The sequence below is a fragment of the Chiloscyllium punctatum genome, chromosome 22 (genome assembly GCF_047496795.1).
Source record: "Chiloscyllium punctatum isolate Juve2018m chromosome 22, sChiPun1.3, whole genome shotgun sequence".
In the NCBI taxonomy this organism is placed as follows: domain Eukaryota; kingdom Metazoa; phylum Chordata; class Chondrichthyes; order Orectolobiformes; family Hemiscylliidae; genus Chiloscyllium; species Chiloscyllium punctatum.
Window position 1 is genome coordinate 90,169,170 of NC_092760.1, and position 15,922 is coordinate 90,185,091.

At 42.6% G+C, this 15,922-nt stretch overlaps 1 protein-coding gene across 6 annotated transcripts in view; it reads right to left on the reverse strand.

Moving 5' to 3' along the window:
• lto1 (LTO1 maturation factor of ABCE1) overlaps positions 1–15,922 on the reverse strand; it is a 142,483-nt gene that overhangs the window by 58,738 nt on the left and 67,823 nt on the right. The window contains exon 6 of one of the 6 annotated variants that reach the window (XM_072592812.1): positions 11,311–13,344. The exons of 4 other annotated variants lie outside the window; for them this stretch is intronic. Coding sequence is in view for 1 of the 2 variants with exons in the window: in XM_072592814.1 (XP_072448915.1) it covers positions 13,312–13,344 (33 nt within the window). In the remaining variant the exon portion in view is untranslated. Of the gene's footprint in view, positions 1–11,310; positions 13,345–15,922 lie in introns of those variants that run through there. One more of the 6 variants, XM_072592814.1, reaches the window with a different exon arrangement.

The following is a 15,922-nucleotide window of genomic DNA, read 5'->3' on the forward strand; positions in this document are numbered from 1 at the left end:
TAGGACACTGGCATTAATAGAGTCAACCACGCTGCTGGAGGTCTGGAAGCATATGTAGGGCAGTAATCCCTATAATTCATTTTAAACCACAACCAGCAGTGGATAGATGGTTGCCATTATGCTAACTTTTTAAACCCAGACTTTTTTCCTTTCAATAAGTTAAATTTTCCTATCTGCCACAGCAGGATTCAAACCCTCGCTCCTGCAGCATTAACCTAGGGCTCTGGATTTGCCAGCACCCCGCTCCAATTACAGTAAGTGAAATATTCTACATTTACCAAGCTCACATCATGAATTTTCATCAAAGGGACTGGAGCATTTGGAGCTTGCTAACAGAGGACTTTTCTCTCCAAAATATTGAGTTGAAGTCCCATCTTTCAATACTGTACACTAATGATTCTCTGAGACATGTCTGTGATAAAACACAACTGCAGTGTCATCAGTGTATTGCAGGTGTAAGTCAGGCTGCTGTTAGTTTATAATTCAGATTGTCGGGGATTATATAGTTTACTCTGTCCATTCAATAATTTATTCACACTACACCAGGGAGCTTTTTCATCGAGTGAAGCGAGGAAGATGAGAAGAAGAATTGGGATGATGATACAGCCTTGCTTGCCTCCTGCTGTAACCTAACATTGGTCCATTGTTGAGGATCACTACAGAGGAATCTCGATTATCTGAACAAGATAGGTGAGCACTATTTCGTTCAGATAATTGATTACTCGGATAATCGATTTTACCTTAAACAAGGGAAGCCATTCGGATCTACCGGAGAATTTGTTTAAATCTATAATTTTAATGAGTCTGCTATTCAAACAAACTAACCTTTGCATTCTGCAAATTACAGGTTAAACTGAGAAGGACTAAGCCCTTCCCATCACATAAATACTGTATACGAAATCCCAGCATTATACAAGGTCCTAAACAGCTTCTACGATCGCAAGAGCATTTGTCAGTTTCTGTGGACTCAGTGTCACAGTAGAAAGACAGATGCACTGCCTCACGCATGCGTTTACCTTCTCACCCATTCTTTTCATGAACGGCCCCGTAAAGTGATGGGAATGCCCTATAAACACTTGTTTTTGTAAAGGGCTGTGTAACTAACCCTTAACTAAAAAATATCCAGTCGCTGATGCTTGAGCTGCTTGTGTTTATTTGTTTTTGCCAGCGTTTTCCCATGTTCTTCAGTACAGGTAAATCAAATACACTTACCTCTTTGATGTAACGTTTTTACAGGACCTTGAGATCTTCTTTGGATAATCCGAAACTCAGATATTTGATGTTTGGATAATCGAGGTTCCTCTGTATTCACATCTCATCATGAAGCAGGAGACTGATGGTGATGAATTTAGGAGAGCATCCACATTTCGGTAGTATCATCCATCGTGCCTCGTGATTTATAAAGTCAAAAATCTTTTTCAGGTCAAAACTCACGAAGGAGAAAGGCTGTTGTTATTCAAGTTTTGTTTCGTGTAATTGACTGTTCCTTCAGTGTCACTGAGGCAGAATCTTGGACTTCCCTCGCTCAGGGCTTTGTGGGTCAATCTACAAAACATGAGTTGCAGTGATTCAGGAAGCATCTGACCACCACCTTCTCAAGGGGGCAACTAGGGATGAGCAATAAATGTCAGTGGGATGGGACATACTGAGGAATGATGAAGGCAGTGTCGAGGACATGGCCTGTAAAGCATGGTTCATTGAGTATGATGCTCGTACTTGATTGATCTGTGCGACAGCTCTCTCAATTGTGGCACAATTCCCAAATGTTGGTAAGGTGGACTTTGCAGCATCAATAGCATTGTGTGTGCTATTGTGATTTCTGATTCTTGGTCCAATGCTGTGTTATCTACCACGGTAAATTTCTTTGTTTAGACCTTGTAGTGATTTGATACAAATGAGTGACTGCCTTGGCCATTGCAGACAATATTTAAGAGTCAATCACATTGCTGTGGGCCTGGAGTCACAGACTGAGGAAGGATAGCAGACTTCCTTTCCTAAAGGGCATTACTGAACCAGATCATTTTTATGACGATCAACAATGGTTCAATGATCCTCATCCAGCTAGTTCTTGCACCAAGATGACCCCATAGTTACAGAGGGAGGGAACAGATGATTTGATACCTGGAGAGCAAGTCCCTGCTGAGCTCAGTTCAGATGATGACAATCTGGCTTGGGACGACTTTAATGAGCTGAAGATGATGAGGTGGCAAGCAAGGGGATGTCAGAGATTGTGTGCAGGCTGGAGGAAAGGACAGGGATGTCTGCCCAGGTTCTGTCTGCTGTCAGGGCTTCAGAATGTGACAGCTGCTGTGGACAGCCAGTTCCAGCAGAACAGTCAGTATCTGCCCAAGAACACACAGGGATATTCGCTTCACCACTTGAGCGATGGAAGCATTTCTTCACTGTCTGGGGAGCACACTCTCCATCCAGGGACCCTATGGCATTGTCTGTTCAGGCCAATCAGATGGCATTTATACCCTTGCTGGAAACCTCCAGTAGGACAGAGTCCTCTAGGTCACATACCAGGAGAATCATCACCAGGAAGCCCATCAAAGTCATCTGAGTCAAGCTGGCCATGCAATCAGCAGCTTCCGGAAAGTCATCTGGCACAACAACATTGTGTGCATAGATCCAATATGCTGTACAACTTGATGCCAATTTAGCATTTTTACACCAGTCCTATGTCTCTTTTCAATCCATTGAGAAATTCTGTAATCTTTGAGGATAACATACCATGAGGATAACATACCACTCCACGTATCCTCACATGACCAATGTGTAGAGCACAGCAAAATGCAATTAAGCTTTCTGTCAGTCTCTATTCTTCTCGGGAAACCGGGACTTTAAGCCAAATGGTTGGGTTTTCCGTGATAATCAGCAAGTCATGGCATAATGGTAATGTCACATACCTAGTAATCCAGAACCCCAAGCTAATGTTCTTGGGCCATGGGCTGGGATTCAATCTGTCCAATCATAGAATCATAGAGATGTACAGCATGGAAACAGACCCATCGGTCCAACCTGTCCATGCGGACCAGATATTCCAACCCAATCTAGTTCCACCCCCGGCCCATATCCCTCCAAACCCTTCCTATTCATATACCCATCCAAATGCCTCTTAAATGTTGCAACTGTACCAGCCTCCACCACTTCGTCTGGCAACTCATTTCATACATGTACCACCCTCTGCGTGAAAAAGTTGCCCCTTAGATCTGTTTTATATCTTTCCCCTCTCACCCTAAACCTATGCCCTCTAGTTCTGGACTCCCCCACCCCAGGGAAAAGACTTCGTTTATTTATCCTTTCCATGCCTCTCATGATTTTGTAAACCTCTATAAGGTCACCCCTCAGCCTCCGCGCTCCAGGGAAAACAGCCCCAGCCTGTTCAGCCTCTCCCTATAGCTCAAATCCTCCAACCCTGGCAACATCCTTGTAAATCTTTTCTGAACCCTTTCAAGTTTCACAATAGGATAGGAAGGAGACCAGAATTACACGCAATATTCCAACAATGGCCTAACCTATGTCCTGTACAGCCGCAACATGACCTCCCAACTCCTCTACTCAGTACTCTGACCAATAAAAGAAATCATACCAAACGCCTTCTTCACTATCCTATCTACCTGCGACTCCACTTTCAAGGAGCTATGAACCTGCACTCAAGGTCTCTTTGTTCAGCAACACCACCTCGGACCTTACCATTAAGTGTATAAGTCCGACTAAGATTTGCTTTCCCAAAATGCAGCACCTCACATTTATCTAAATTAAACTCCATCTGACACTTCTCAGCCCATTGGCCCATCTGGTCAAGATCCCATTGTAATCTGAGATAACCTTCTTCGCTGTCCACTATATCTCCAATTTTGGTGTCATCTGCAAACTTACTAACTATGCCTCTTATGCTCATATCCAAATCATTTATATAAATGACAAAAAGTAGTGGACCCAGCACTGACCCTTGTGGCACTCCACTGGTCACAGGCCATCAGTCTGAAAAGCAACCCTCTACCAGCACCCTCTGTCTTCATCCTTTGAGCCTGTTCTGTATCCAAATGGCTAGTTCTCCCTGTATTCCATGAGATCTAACCTTGCTAACCAGTCTCCCAATGGGAAACTGGTCGAAAGCCTTACTGAAGTCCATATAGATCACATCTACCACTCTGTCCCATCTTCCTCAAAAAACTCAATCAAGTTTGTGAGACATGATTTCCCACGCACAAAGCCATGTTGACTATTCCTAATCAGTCCTTGCCTTTCCAAATAAAGATTACAACAAGATTACAATGGGATAGGGGAGTTCAGAATGACAGGCATAGGTTTAGGGTGAGAAGGGAAAGATATAAAAAAGACCTAAGGAGCAACTTTTTCACACAGATGGTGGTACATGTATGGAATGAGCTGCCAGAGGAAGTAGTGGAAGCTGGTACAATTGTAACATTTAAAAGGCATTTGGATGAGCATAAGAATAGGAAGTGGTTGGAGGGATATGGGCTGGATGTTGGCAGATGGGACTAGATTGGGTTGGGATATCTGGTCCTCATGGACGGGTTGGATTGAAGGGTTTGTTTCTGTGCTGTACATCTCTATGACTCTAAATACATGTCACTCACGATTCCCTCCAACAACTTGCCAACCACCGACATCAGGCTCACTGGTCTATAATTTTCTGGTATGTCCATACCACCCTTCTTAAACAGTGGCACTACGTTAGCCAACCTCCAGTCTTCCGGCACCTCACCTGTGACTATCGATGATATAAATATCTCAGCAAGAGGCCCAGCAATCACTTCTCTAGCTTCCCACAGAGTTCAAGGGCACACCTGATCAGGTCCTGGTGATTTATCCACCTTTATGCATTTCAAGACATCCAGCATTTCCTCCTTTGTAATATGGACAATTTTCAAGATGTCACCATCTACTTCCCTACATTCTGTTTCTTTCATGTCTTTTCCCTAGTAAATACTGATGCAAATACTCATTTAGTATCTCCTCCAACTCCTGCGGCTCCACACAAAGGCCGCCTTGCTGATATTTGATGGGGCCTATTCTCTCCCTAGTTACCCTTTTATCCTTAATGTATTTGTAAACACCCTTTGGATTCTTCTTAATTCTGTTTGCCAAAGCTATCTCATGTCCCCTTTTTGCCCTCCTGATTTCCCTCTTAAGTACACTCCTACTGCCTTTATACTTTTCTAAGGATTCACTCGATCTATCCTGTCTGTACCTGACATATGCTTCCTTCTTTTTCTTAACCAAAACCTCAACTTCTTTAGACATCCAGCATTCCCTATACCTACCAGCCTTTCCTTTCACCCTATCAGGAATATACTTTCTCCGGACTATCATTATCTCACTTCTGAAGGCTTCCCATTTTCCAGCCGTCCCTTTACCTGCGAACATCTGCCCCCAATCAGCTTTTGAAAGTTCTCGCCTAATAAGGTCAAAATTAGCCTCAACTTCAACTTTTAGATCTGGTCTATCCTTTTCCATCATTATTTTAAATCTAATAGAATTATGGTCGCTGGTCCCAAAGTGCTCCCCAACTGACACCTCAGTCACCTGCCCTGCTTTATTTCCCAAGAGTAAGTCAAGTTTTGCACCTTCTCTAGTAGGTACATTCACATACTGACTCAGAAAATTGTCTTGTACGCACTTAACAAATTCCTCTCCATCTAAACCTTTAACACTATGGCAGTCCCAGTTGATGTTTGGAAAGTTAAAATCCCCTACCATAACTACCCTAACTACCCTATTATTCTTACAGATAGCTGATATCTCCTCACAAGTTTGTTTCTCAATTTCCCTCTGACTATTGGGGTTCTATAATACAATCCCAATAAGGTGATCATCCCTTTCTTATTTCTCAGTTCCACCCAAATAACTTCCCTGGATGTATTTCCGGGAATATCCTCCCTCAGCACAGCTGTAATGCTATCCCTTATCAAAAACGCCACTCTCCCTCCTCTCTTGCCTCCCTTTCTATCCTTCCTGTAGCATTTGTATCCTGGAACATTAAGCAGCCAGTCCTGCCCATCCCTGAGCCATGTTTCTGTAATTGCTAAGATATCCCAGTCCCATGTTCCTAACCATGCCCTGAGTTCATCTGCCTTCCCTGTTCGTCCCTTTGCATTGAAATAAATGCAGTTTAATTTATCAATCCTACCTTGTTCTCTGCTTTGTCCCTGCCTGCCCTGACTGTTTGACTCACTTCTGTTCTCAGCTGTACCAGTCTCAGATTGATCTCTTTCCTCACTATCTCACTGGGTCCCACCCCCCCACCTTACTAGTTTAAACCCTCCTGAACAGCTCTCACAAATGTCCCTGCCAGATATTAGTCCCCTTCCAATTTCGGTGCAATCCATCCTTCTTGTACAGGTCACTTCTACCCCAAAAGAGATTCCAATGATCCAAAGATGTGATTCCTTCTCCCATACACCAGCTCCTCAGCCATGCATTCATCTGCTCTATCCTCCTATTCCTACCCTCACTAGCTCATGGCACTGGGAGTAATCCAGATATTATTACCATTGAGGACGTCCTTTTTAAATTTCTGCCTAACTCTCTGTAATCTCCCTTCAGAGTCTCAACCTTTTCCCTTTATATGTCATTGGTTCCAATGTGGACAATGACCTTTTGCTGATCCCTCTCCCCCTTGAGAACGTTCTGCACCCTCTCTGAGACATCCTTGATCCTGGCACCAGGGAAACAACACACCATTCTGATTTTTCGCTGCTAGTCAGAGAAACGTTTGTACCTCGGACTACAGAATTGATTTCTTGGAACACGACGTTCCCCTCATTGCATTAGAGCCAGTCTCAATACCAGAAACTTGGCTGTTCGTGCTACGTTCCCCTGAGAATCCATCACCCCCTACATTTTCCAAAACAACATACTTGTTTGAAATGGGGATAGCCACAGAAGACTCCTGCATTAACTGCCTACCTCTCTTACCTTTCCTGGAGTTAACCCAACTACGTGACATATCTGCAATTTTTCCCCCTTCTTATAACTGCCATCCATCACATCCCCTTGCTCTTGTAAATTCCTCATTGCCTCTAACTGTCTCTCCAGCCGATCCGTTCGATCTGATAGGATTCGCAACCAACGGCATTTATTGCAAATATAATCCACAGTAACCCATAAACTCTCCCTAAACTCCCACATCCAACAAGAAGAGCATATGAAGGCCATTTTTGCTCCTTCACAATCTACAGACCCAGAAAATGGCATTGTCTTTTTCCTCTACAAAATACTGCTCCAGGTTAAATTAATAGCTTTGTCTTATATTTTAAGTTTAATCAAGAAATGTATTTCAAAAAACACATAATCACTCACTACTGCAGACTTATTGTAAAGCCACGCTTAAATATTCACTTCTGTTTCAGTGCTGTGACCTCTCCCAAACAGGTTCCTCCAAGAGTAGTTGTGAATTTCACTGTTTATTAATTTTCCCAGATGTATTCCGTTGTCTAGCGATACATGAATTCAAACAGCAAAGGCAGTAACTGTGCAGATTCACTGCTCTGTTAGTTCCTTTCTCTCTCTCCTGCGCTGACCTCACCATGTGCTTCCTTTGTCTGTACCTCTCCCTTTTAAAACTGCTGTCTTATTATTGTTTTATACATTTCACTGAAGTTGCCTCATTCTTCTAAATTCCAGTGAACAGAGGACCAATCAAAGTAATGTCTTCTTTATAACACAAATCTACTATCCCAGGAATCAAACTGGTGAGCTTTTGTTACACTTCATCCAAGTCTGGCCCTGGACCCCTGCAATAAGACTTCCTTGCCTCTGTACTCAAATCTGCTAGCTGTGGAAGGTCAACATTGCCATTGCCTTCCAAGCTGCATGCTGCACTGGCCTGCTTGCTTTCAGTTACAACAAGGGTACCAAGGTCCTTTTGGAAATCAACACTTCCCAATTGATTACCATTTAAATAATATTCAACCAGTTCTTTTCTTCTGAGCAAAGTGACCTTAGGGAGGGAATTCCAGGATTTTGACCTAGTGGCAGTGAAGGAACGGTGATATATTTCCAAGTCAGGATGGTGAGTGGTTTACAGGGGATCTTGGAGGGGGTGGTGTTCCCATATATCTGATGCCGTCACTCTCTAGATCAGGGCTTCCCAAAGTGGCGGTCACGAACCAAATGGGGTCACAAACTTAATTTTTGGGGTCACGAGCTCTCCAGGTTGTAATGGCCTCTCCCAATAGCTCCATTCCCTAATTCCCCCAGTCTCTTCCTTAACACATCACCCACTTTCAGCACCACCCCCACATGCTCCCCAATGCTCAGCTTGCACCAAGTGGTCATGACAATTTTCAAACCTTGAAATGGGGTCACGTTGGGTAAAAGTGCACCAATCCCTGATGTAGTTGGTGGGAGCCATGGGTTTGGAAAGTACTGTCAATGGAGCCTCGGTGACTGCAAATGCCTTCACTTTGGCACTAAATAAGTGCAAGGTCGAACCTGATCGTGGAATAGTTCCATGATATTCACTCAGAGAGTTCAGATCTTGAGAACCAGAGCGGACATGAATAATACAAATGACAATTCAGCTTGTCAGCTCTGCATGTTTACAATACCCTGATGTGTTACCTTAGAACCATTCATCTCCCTCAAGAGTGAGGCACAGCCAACCTGAACAGTATCAATATAAACCATCCACACATTTCATGCTCACTCCTTGCTGGAATGCAACAACTTTTAAAACTACCACGAAGCCCCTATTGCTCTTTTCTCCTTATTTCTTAAAACTGCAAAGACATCCCACACATTTAACATGTCAACAGTTCTCCTACACCTTTCCAACTGACAGCAACTGCTGCTGAAGTCCACAACTGATTTGTCACGGTTATTTAGTTCAGATAATGCCTTCGATCGACAGCAACAAATACCATGTGTGCAAGGTGTAAGAGAGGTCTACCTTATTCCAAGGTTCCTAATTGATAGCTGCAGGTTATGAAACTCTATCTTCTCCCCTTTACAATGTGCTCTTGACATGGATCCGCCTTGAGTTGAAGTTTCTTTTAAACTGAGAGCAGGATCAAAAGTCTTAAATATTCTTTGAATATGCGTGGCAGCTAGAAAGGGCACAGGAACGTCCCCTTCCCCACAAACAATTACCAGCCATTGTTATTTGCTTCAGAATTATTTTTTAAAATACTGCTTAGACCACACAGGAAACAATTCTAGATTTAATTGAAAAACGTGGCAAATGTTGTTTGTTAGGATGTCTATTCCGTGGCCCTGCCAACTCTAGTGTGTATTTCCGACATTCAGCTGAATTGACCATGACCACCCACAGTGCAGCACTAATGTTAATAACTATTTATGAATGTTTTCAGAATACAAGCAAATGACACTACCTCTGTTAATATGTATTTTCCAAACAAAGTTTAAGTTGTCAGAATCTAAACTGAAATTTTACATTGGAAATACTGCTGTAGGACCTAAAGATTAAACATATGATTCATTTTGGAATCTGTAAAATGAAAGTATCGAGTAATTTTCTTCAGTACAACTGCATACGACTGCATTGCCATCTTTGCTAGTCCCTTGCTCATCATTTGTTGAAGTAATGTGTCCACTTTTGGGTCTGTCACAGTTCACTCTCCTGCACAATTTAACATGGACCCAATGGTCCAGGAGTAATGTTACTGGACTAGTGTTTCAGAGAGTCAGACTTACGCTTCAGAAATATGCATTCAAATCCTATCACCCCCAAGTGGAAGGATTGAAGTAAAATAACTGAATCTGGAGTAAAATGCTAGTCCCATTAATAATGATTGTCATAAAGGCGAAAATAGATGGGAAGGCAAGTGGTAAGGATAACACAAAGGGATATTGACAGGTTGTGAGCAAAAAAAAATGTCAGATAGAATACAATATGGAGAAATGTGAGACTACACATGCTGGCAGGAAGAATAAAAGAGGCTGAATATTATTTATGTGGAGAAAGACTACAGGAAGTTATGGAACAAAAGGATTTGGGAGTCCTCAACCATGGATTGCAAAAAGCTAGTGCCCAAATTTAGTAGGTAATAGGAAAGGCAAATAGAAAACTGGCCTTTATTATAAAGAAAATTCAAAACTTAAATTTGGAGGGTCTGTTAGGACTATATAAGGCACTAGTCAGACCACAGCTACGAACAGTTTTGGTCTCCTTATCGAAGGAAAGATATATTGACATTGGAGGCAGTCCAAAGAAGGTTCACTTGGCTGATCACAAGTATGGAGGGACTGTCTTATGAGGAGAGGTTGAGTAGGTTGGACATGTACTCATTGAAATGTAGAAAAATGAGAATCAACCTTTTTAAGACATGCAAGATTTTTAAGGGACTTGATGCTAGATATGGAAAGGCTGCTTTCCTTGGTGGGAGAATCTAAGACCAGAGGCCATTATCTCAGAATAAGTGTTCACCTATTTTAGGCAGAGATGAAGATTTTTTTCTCTCAAAGAGTAGTGAATCTGTGGAATTCTTTATCACAGAGGGCGGTCAAGGCTGGGTCATTAAGTATATTCAAGGCTGAGATAGACAGATTTTTAATCAGTGAAGGAATCAAGGGTTAAGAGGAAAAGGCAGGAATGTTGAGTTCAGGATTATCGGATCAGCTATGATCTCACTGAATGGTGGACTAGACTCGGTGGCTTAATGGCTTATTTGTGGCCCCATGCCATATGGTCTTGTAGTTCACTGGGGAAGTTGGGACTGCTTTCCTTCAAGAGGAAAAGGTTAATCAGAAACAGGAAGGAAGTTTTCCAGATCATGAGGGGTGTAGACATACGAGGTAAAGAGAGATTGTTCCCACTTGTGAACAGATTGAGAACCAGACGGTACCGGCAATAATGTGTTTTGCAACAGAAACAAACTTGAGGGAGAAAATACTTTTTCACACAGAGAATGGCCCAGTTCTTGAATTGCCTGGCATTGCTTGGACCTGTGATGGACACAGGCTCAACTGAGGCATTCAACAGGACACTGGCGATTGTTTAAGTAAAAGCACTATGCAGGAATATGGTGGAAAGGCAGGAGATTGGCGTTAGACCAAAATGCTCAGAGAGTTGGTACAGAGCTGATGGGCCCAATGGCCTCCTACTGCACTATAACACTGCTGCCAATCTACGTGATTCATGAATGTCCTGCTGTTCTTTCCTGGTGTGGTTTCCATATGTCTCCTGGTCCACTCCAATGTGGCTTCAATAAGTGTCCTCTGTAATGACTGAGCAAGGCATGGTGGGACAGTGTGATCCAGAGATACCAAAAAGCATGCTTTCAGGAGCAGATGACTGATTCTTTATTATGATTATTATTATTAGTACATGGGATGAGGGAATCACTGGCTAGGCAGCATTTATTGTCCATCTCTATTTGCCAGAGGGCAGTTCAGAGTCAACCATATTGCTGTGGGTCTGGAGTCACACGTAGGCAGATTCCTTCCCTAACAGATGTTAGTGAAGCAGATGAGTTTTTCTGACAATCAACAATGGATTCATGGCCACTATTAGATTCTTAATTCAGATTTTCTCTTTGAATTCAAATTCCATCATCTGCTGTGGTGGGATTCGGACCTAGGTCCCCAAAACATTCTCTAGTTTTCTGGATTAACAGTCAAGCGATAATACCACTCGGCCATCACCTTCCCCTGTGAATGCATAAAGGGAGGAGCTGGAAATCGTGACATTAGAAAACCTATCGCCAATTAACTCCTTCCAATGGTGCCAAGAAGCTAGGTTGCTTTTTGACATTTGGAGTACCCATTTATTGCTTCTATTTATTTCAAGCTATACTCTAGGTTTTGCCTATGTTCTTTGCTCCCCATTTTGATTTGATACTATTTGTGACCCAATGTGGATACAGCTCCCTGGTTCCTTAATTGCTCACTTTAAAACCCTCACACTTTCTTCTAGGGGTTAGTGGAAGCAATGGAAACCAGGTCTCAGTCCTCTTTACATTGTGTAATCGCAGCAGTTTATGTGAAAGAGCTGCTTGAATAAAGTGTACACAAAACTCCTGCTCAAAGTCAGACCCCAAGTTGCTGTCACTTTTATTAAACGCACCGCTGTGATTATCTGTCATTTGTTGAAAGAGAAACAGTGATGAAGGAGTTTAACTTGACCTGGCCTTCACAGCCCTGGTGAATGGACAGCTCATATGATCCAGGTTATTTACCTGTCCAGGCCTGGGCAGTGAGACCCTGCCCATTGCCTGTGGAGTTGGATATTTACACCGATTAGAAAGTTGAACTCTCTGCCACTAAACACAGTTGAAGCAGAAATCAGAAGAAAAATTGCTGAAGGAACTCAGCAGATCTGGCACCACCTGTGGAGAGAGAAACAGAGTTAATATTTTGAGTCCATTCTCAGTTGGTTGGAACCATGAAGCAATCTGAACCAGTATTACTAGACTCAAAATGTTAACTCTGTTTCTTTCTCTCACAGACGATGTCAGACCGGCTGAGTTTCTCCAGCATTTTCTGTGTTTGTTTCAGATTGACAACATCTGTAATCTGTTATTCCCTCCATTCTGTTGAAAGGAGGTATTTTTCTCTTGACTCTTTGTCCCTAGGAACAGGCGCAGAGATCAGAGGGGAAGGGACCTATCTCTCAATGTTTCCAGCTCTTCACTTGAGAGGCGGAGAAAGGCCTGGGTATGTGTACATGAGGTGGGACAGAGAATTCCCACCTTCTTGCCCCACTTGCCTGACATGGCCCAAGAAGACCCGACCCAAGACCAGAGAGTATTGACAGATCCTGTCAGCAAGACAACATGACCCATCCCTGAGTGTGTTTTATAAAGGGCTCAGGTGATGAGTTCCAATTGGGCAGGCCATTGTCTGTTGCTAAGGGAACTCATACCTAATGAACCCATAGGGAGATTTATTAGTGATTCCTCGTGGGCCTTGTAGGCGTCATCAAAAGGAATTAGATTTAGAATTAGATTTTATTGTCATGTGTGCTCAAGTTCAGGAATACAAGAGCACAGTGAAAAGTGTACAGAGCCACCATTCTCAGACACCATCTCAGTAACAAAACTAGAATTAAGAGAGGAACAGAAATTTTTTTTTTAAAAAAGCCAAAAAATAAGAAATGTCCAGATCTTAAAGTCTGAATTCTTATCTCCATAAAGGGATTTGGAATGCTCAGCCACCGATGCAGGCTCTCCGGCCTAGCCAAGGTTTGGAATCATGGTCAGCCTGCAAGCCTCACATCACTCGCTGTGAGGAGCTGCTGTCGTCGGCCCCGAACCATCGAAGGGAGACGTGTTGTTGCTGCCGCTGATGCCGTTACATCCACTCTCCAGGCGGCTGCCATTATTCCACGCACGGTCTGCTCTCGCTGTCATGCTGGTGTCGTCCAATCACCGCAAAAGGTTTTAAAGAAAAGAGAAAAGAGCAAAAGTAAAAAGAAGATAAGAATAAAATGAAAGATAGCAGGTTGGAGCAGACAAGCCCTGGGCAGCATCCTGTTACTCCACCGCCATCTTGAAGTGGATAGATTTCCCATCAGAATGAGACAGGAATGTGGAATTCATACTAAACAGAGCAGCCATGATCTTATTGAACAGAAAGGTAGGCCGAACGGTTTTACTAAAGCAAGATGGTCAACAGCGATTCTATAATTCAGATACTAAACACATTTTCATCAACATCATCTCACGGTGACACTGAGGTGAGCATAATCCCATTTCAGTTTAATGGCTAGTCCTGCCTTCCATCAAAACAGTCGAGACAGAACAGAAGAACTAGAAGCAGGAGTAGACCATTCAGCCCATCAAGCCTGAACCACCATTTAATATGATCATGGCTGATCTCACCTTGACCTCAACTCCACTTTCTTGCCCACTCCCCATAATCCTTTAACCCGTTACTCGTGAAACATTACCCCTCAATTTAAAGCTATGTCCCCTCGTGTTAGCCTTCACCATCCGAGGAGAAAGATCTTATATGTCTCGATTAAGTCACCTTTCAAACTTCTTCTCTCCAATGAAATAAGCTTCAATTCCCTCATCCTTTTCTCATAAGACCTTCCTTCCATACCCAACAACATCCTGGTAAATCCCCTCTGAACCCTTTCCAAAGCTTCCACATCCTTCCTATAATGTGGTGACCAGAACTGCACTCCACGTGCGGCCTTACCAGTGTCTTGTACAGCTGAAGCATGATCTTGTGGCTCCGAAACTCAACCCCCCTACCAATAAATGCCAATACACCATATGCCTTTTTAACAACCTTATCAACCTGGTTGGCAACTTTCAGAGATTTATGCACCTGGACACCAAGATCTCTCTGTTCATCTACACTGCCAAGAATCTTACCATTAGCCCAGTACTCTGCATTCCTGTTACTTCTTCCAAAGTGAACTACTTCAGACTTTTCTGCATTAAACTCCATTTGCCACTTCTCAGCCCAACTCTGCATCTTATCTATGTCCCTCTGTAACCTACAACATCCTTTGGCACTATCCACAAATATACCCACCTAAGTGTCACCCGCAAATTTACTAACACACCCTTCTCTGCCCACATCCAGATCATTTATTAAAATGACAAACAGCAGTGACCTCAAAATAGATCCTTGCGGCATACCACTGATAACTGAGCTTCAACTTCTTTAGTAAACCATGGCTCCCTCTCTCTCAACAACTACCTCCCTGCCTGACAGGTATATACTTATCAAGGACCCGCGGTAGCTGTTCCTTTTATAAGCTCCACGTTTCAAGAGTGTCCATCCCCTGCAATTGCCTTCCCCATCCTATGTATCCTAAATCTTGCCTAATTGCATCATAATTGCCTTTCCCCCAGTTATACCACTTTCTCTGAGGTTTATACCTATCCCTGCCCATTATTATTGTAAACATAACCAAATTATGGTTACTGTCGCCAAAGTGCTCACCTTCAATATCCCAGCATCCACCACACTTTGGAATAATGAATTCCTCAGATTCATGATCCTTTAAGGAAAGTAATTTTTCCTCACCTCAGTTTTAAATCTGCTATTCCTTATCCTAAAACCATGACCCCTCGTTCTAGATTGCCCCACAAGAGGAAACATCCCCTCTTATGTCTACTCTGTTAATCTCTTTAACATCTTATATACTTCAATGAGATCTCCTCTCTTTCTTTTAAGAAAATATATGCCTAAACTGCTCAATCTCTCTTCATAAGACAAACACCTCATCTCTGGAATTATTCTTGTGAACCTCCTCTCTACTGCTCCACATCTCTGAAAGTGAGATGAATGAGTTAAACTTTTTTGTGATAATATTGCTGACAGCATTTTCAAGGTTTCTTTGAGGCGCTGCAAAAGCATAATAAGGTCCTACTTATTCCAACTGTCCAAATAAAACCTTGCACTGTTTTTAATTAAAGAAATTATGCTGCCATCAAGATTAAATATTGTGACCCAGTGACTGGCTCCAATATACAATCTCATTCGCTTCGAGTTTTGCACATCTCAGGATCTAGAGAATGTTAGTTATGTTAATAAAAATGTACTGTAAGTATTGGTAATTAGCTATTGCTGAACATAATCTGTAAAAAGGACAAATGGGAGCCTCGTGTTTACTTATTGTCTGGTTTGACAAGTTAATATTTTTTTGGAATAATCTACAGTCGACAAACAGCCCTGAGCATTACTTTGCCCCCAGTCATTAGATTCAGTCCAGTAAACCATGAGAAGCTAGTCAAAACTTTCCCACAGCTTGTAACCACACTTAAGTTCCAAAGAAGGAAGCACAAAATCTGTTTACTCATTCCAAACAACTGCATTGAGAAAGCAATCCTCTCATGGTGCAAATTCGCATAAAATACCGAACTATTCAAAAACTGAATGTCCAAGTGGTTGATAGGTAAGACTGGGACCTCTGCAACCCTGGGCTGGATGCAATGAAAGCCAGAGGCTCTCAGAACAGAATGTGCTAACC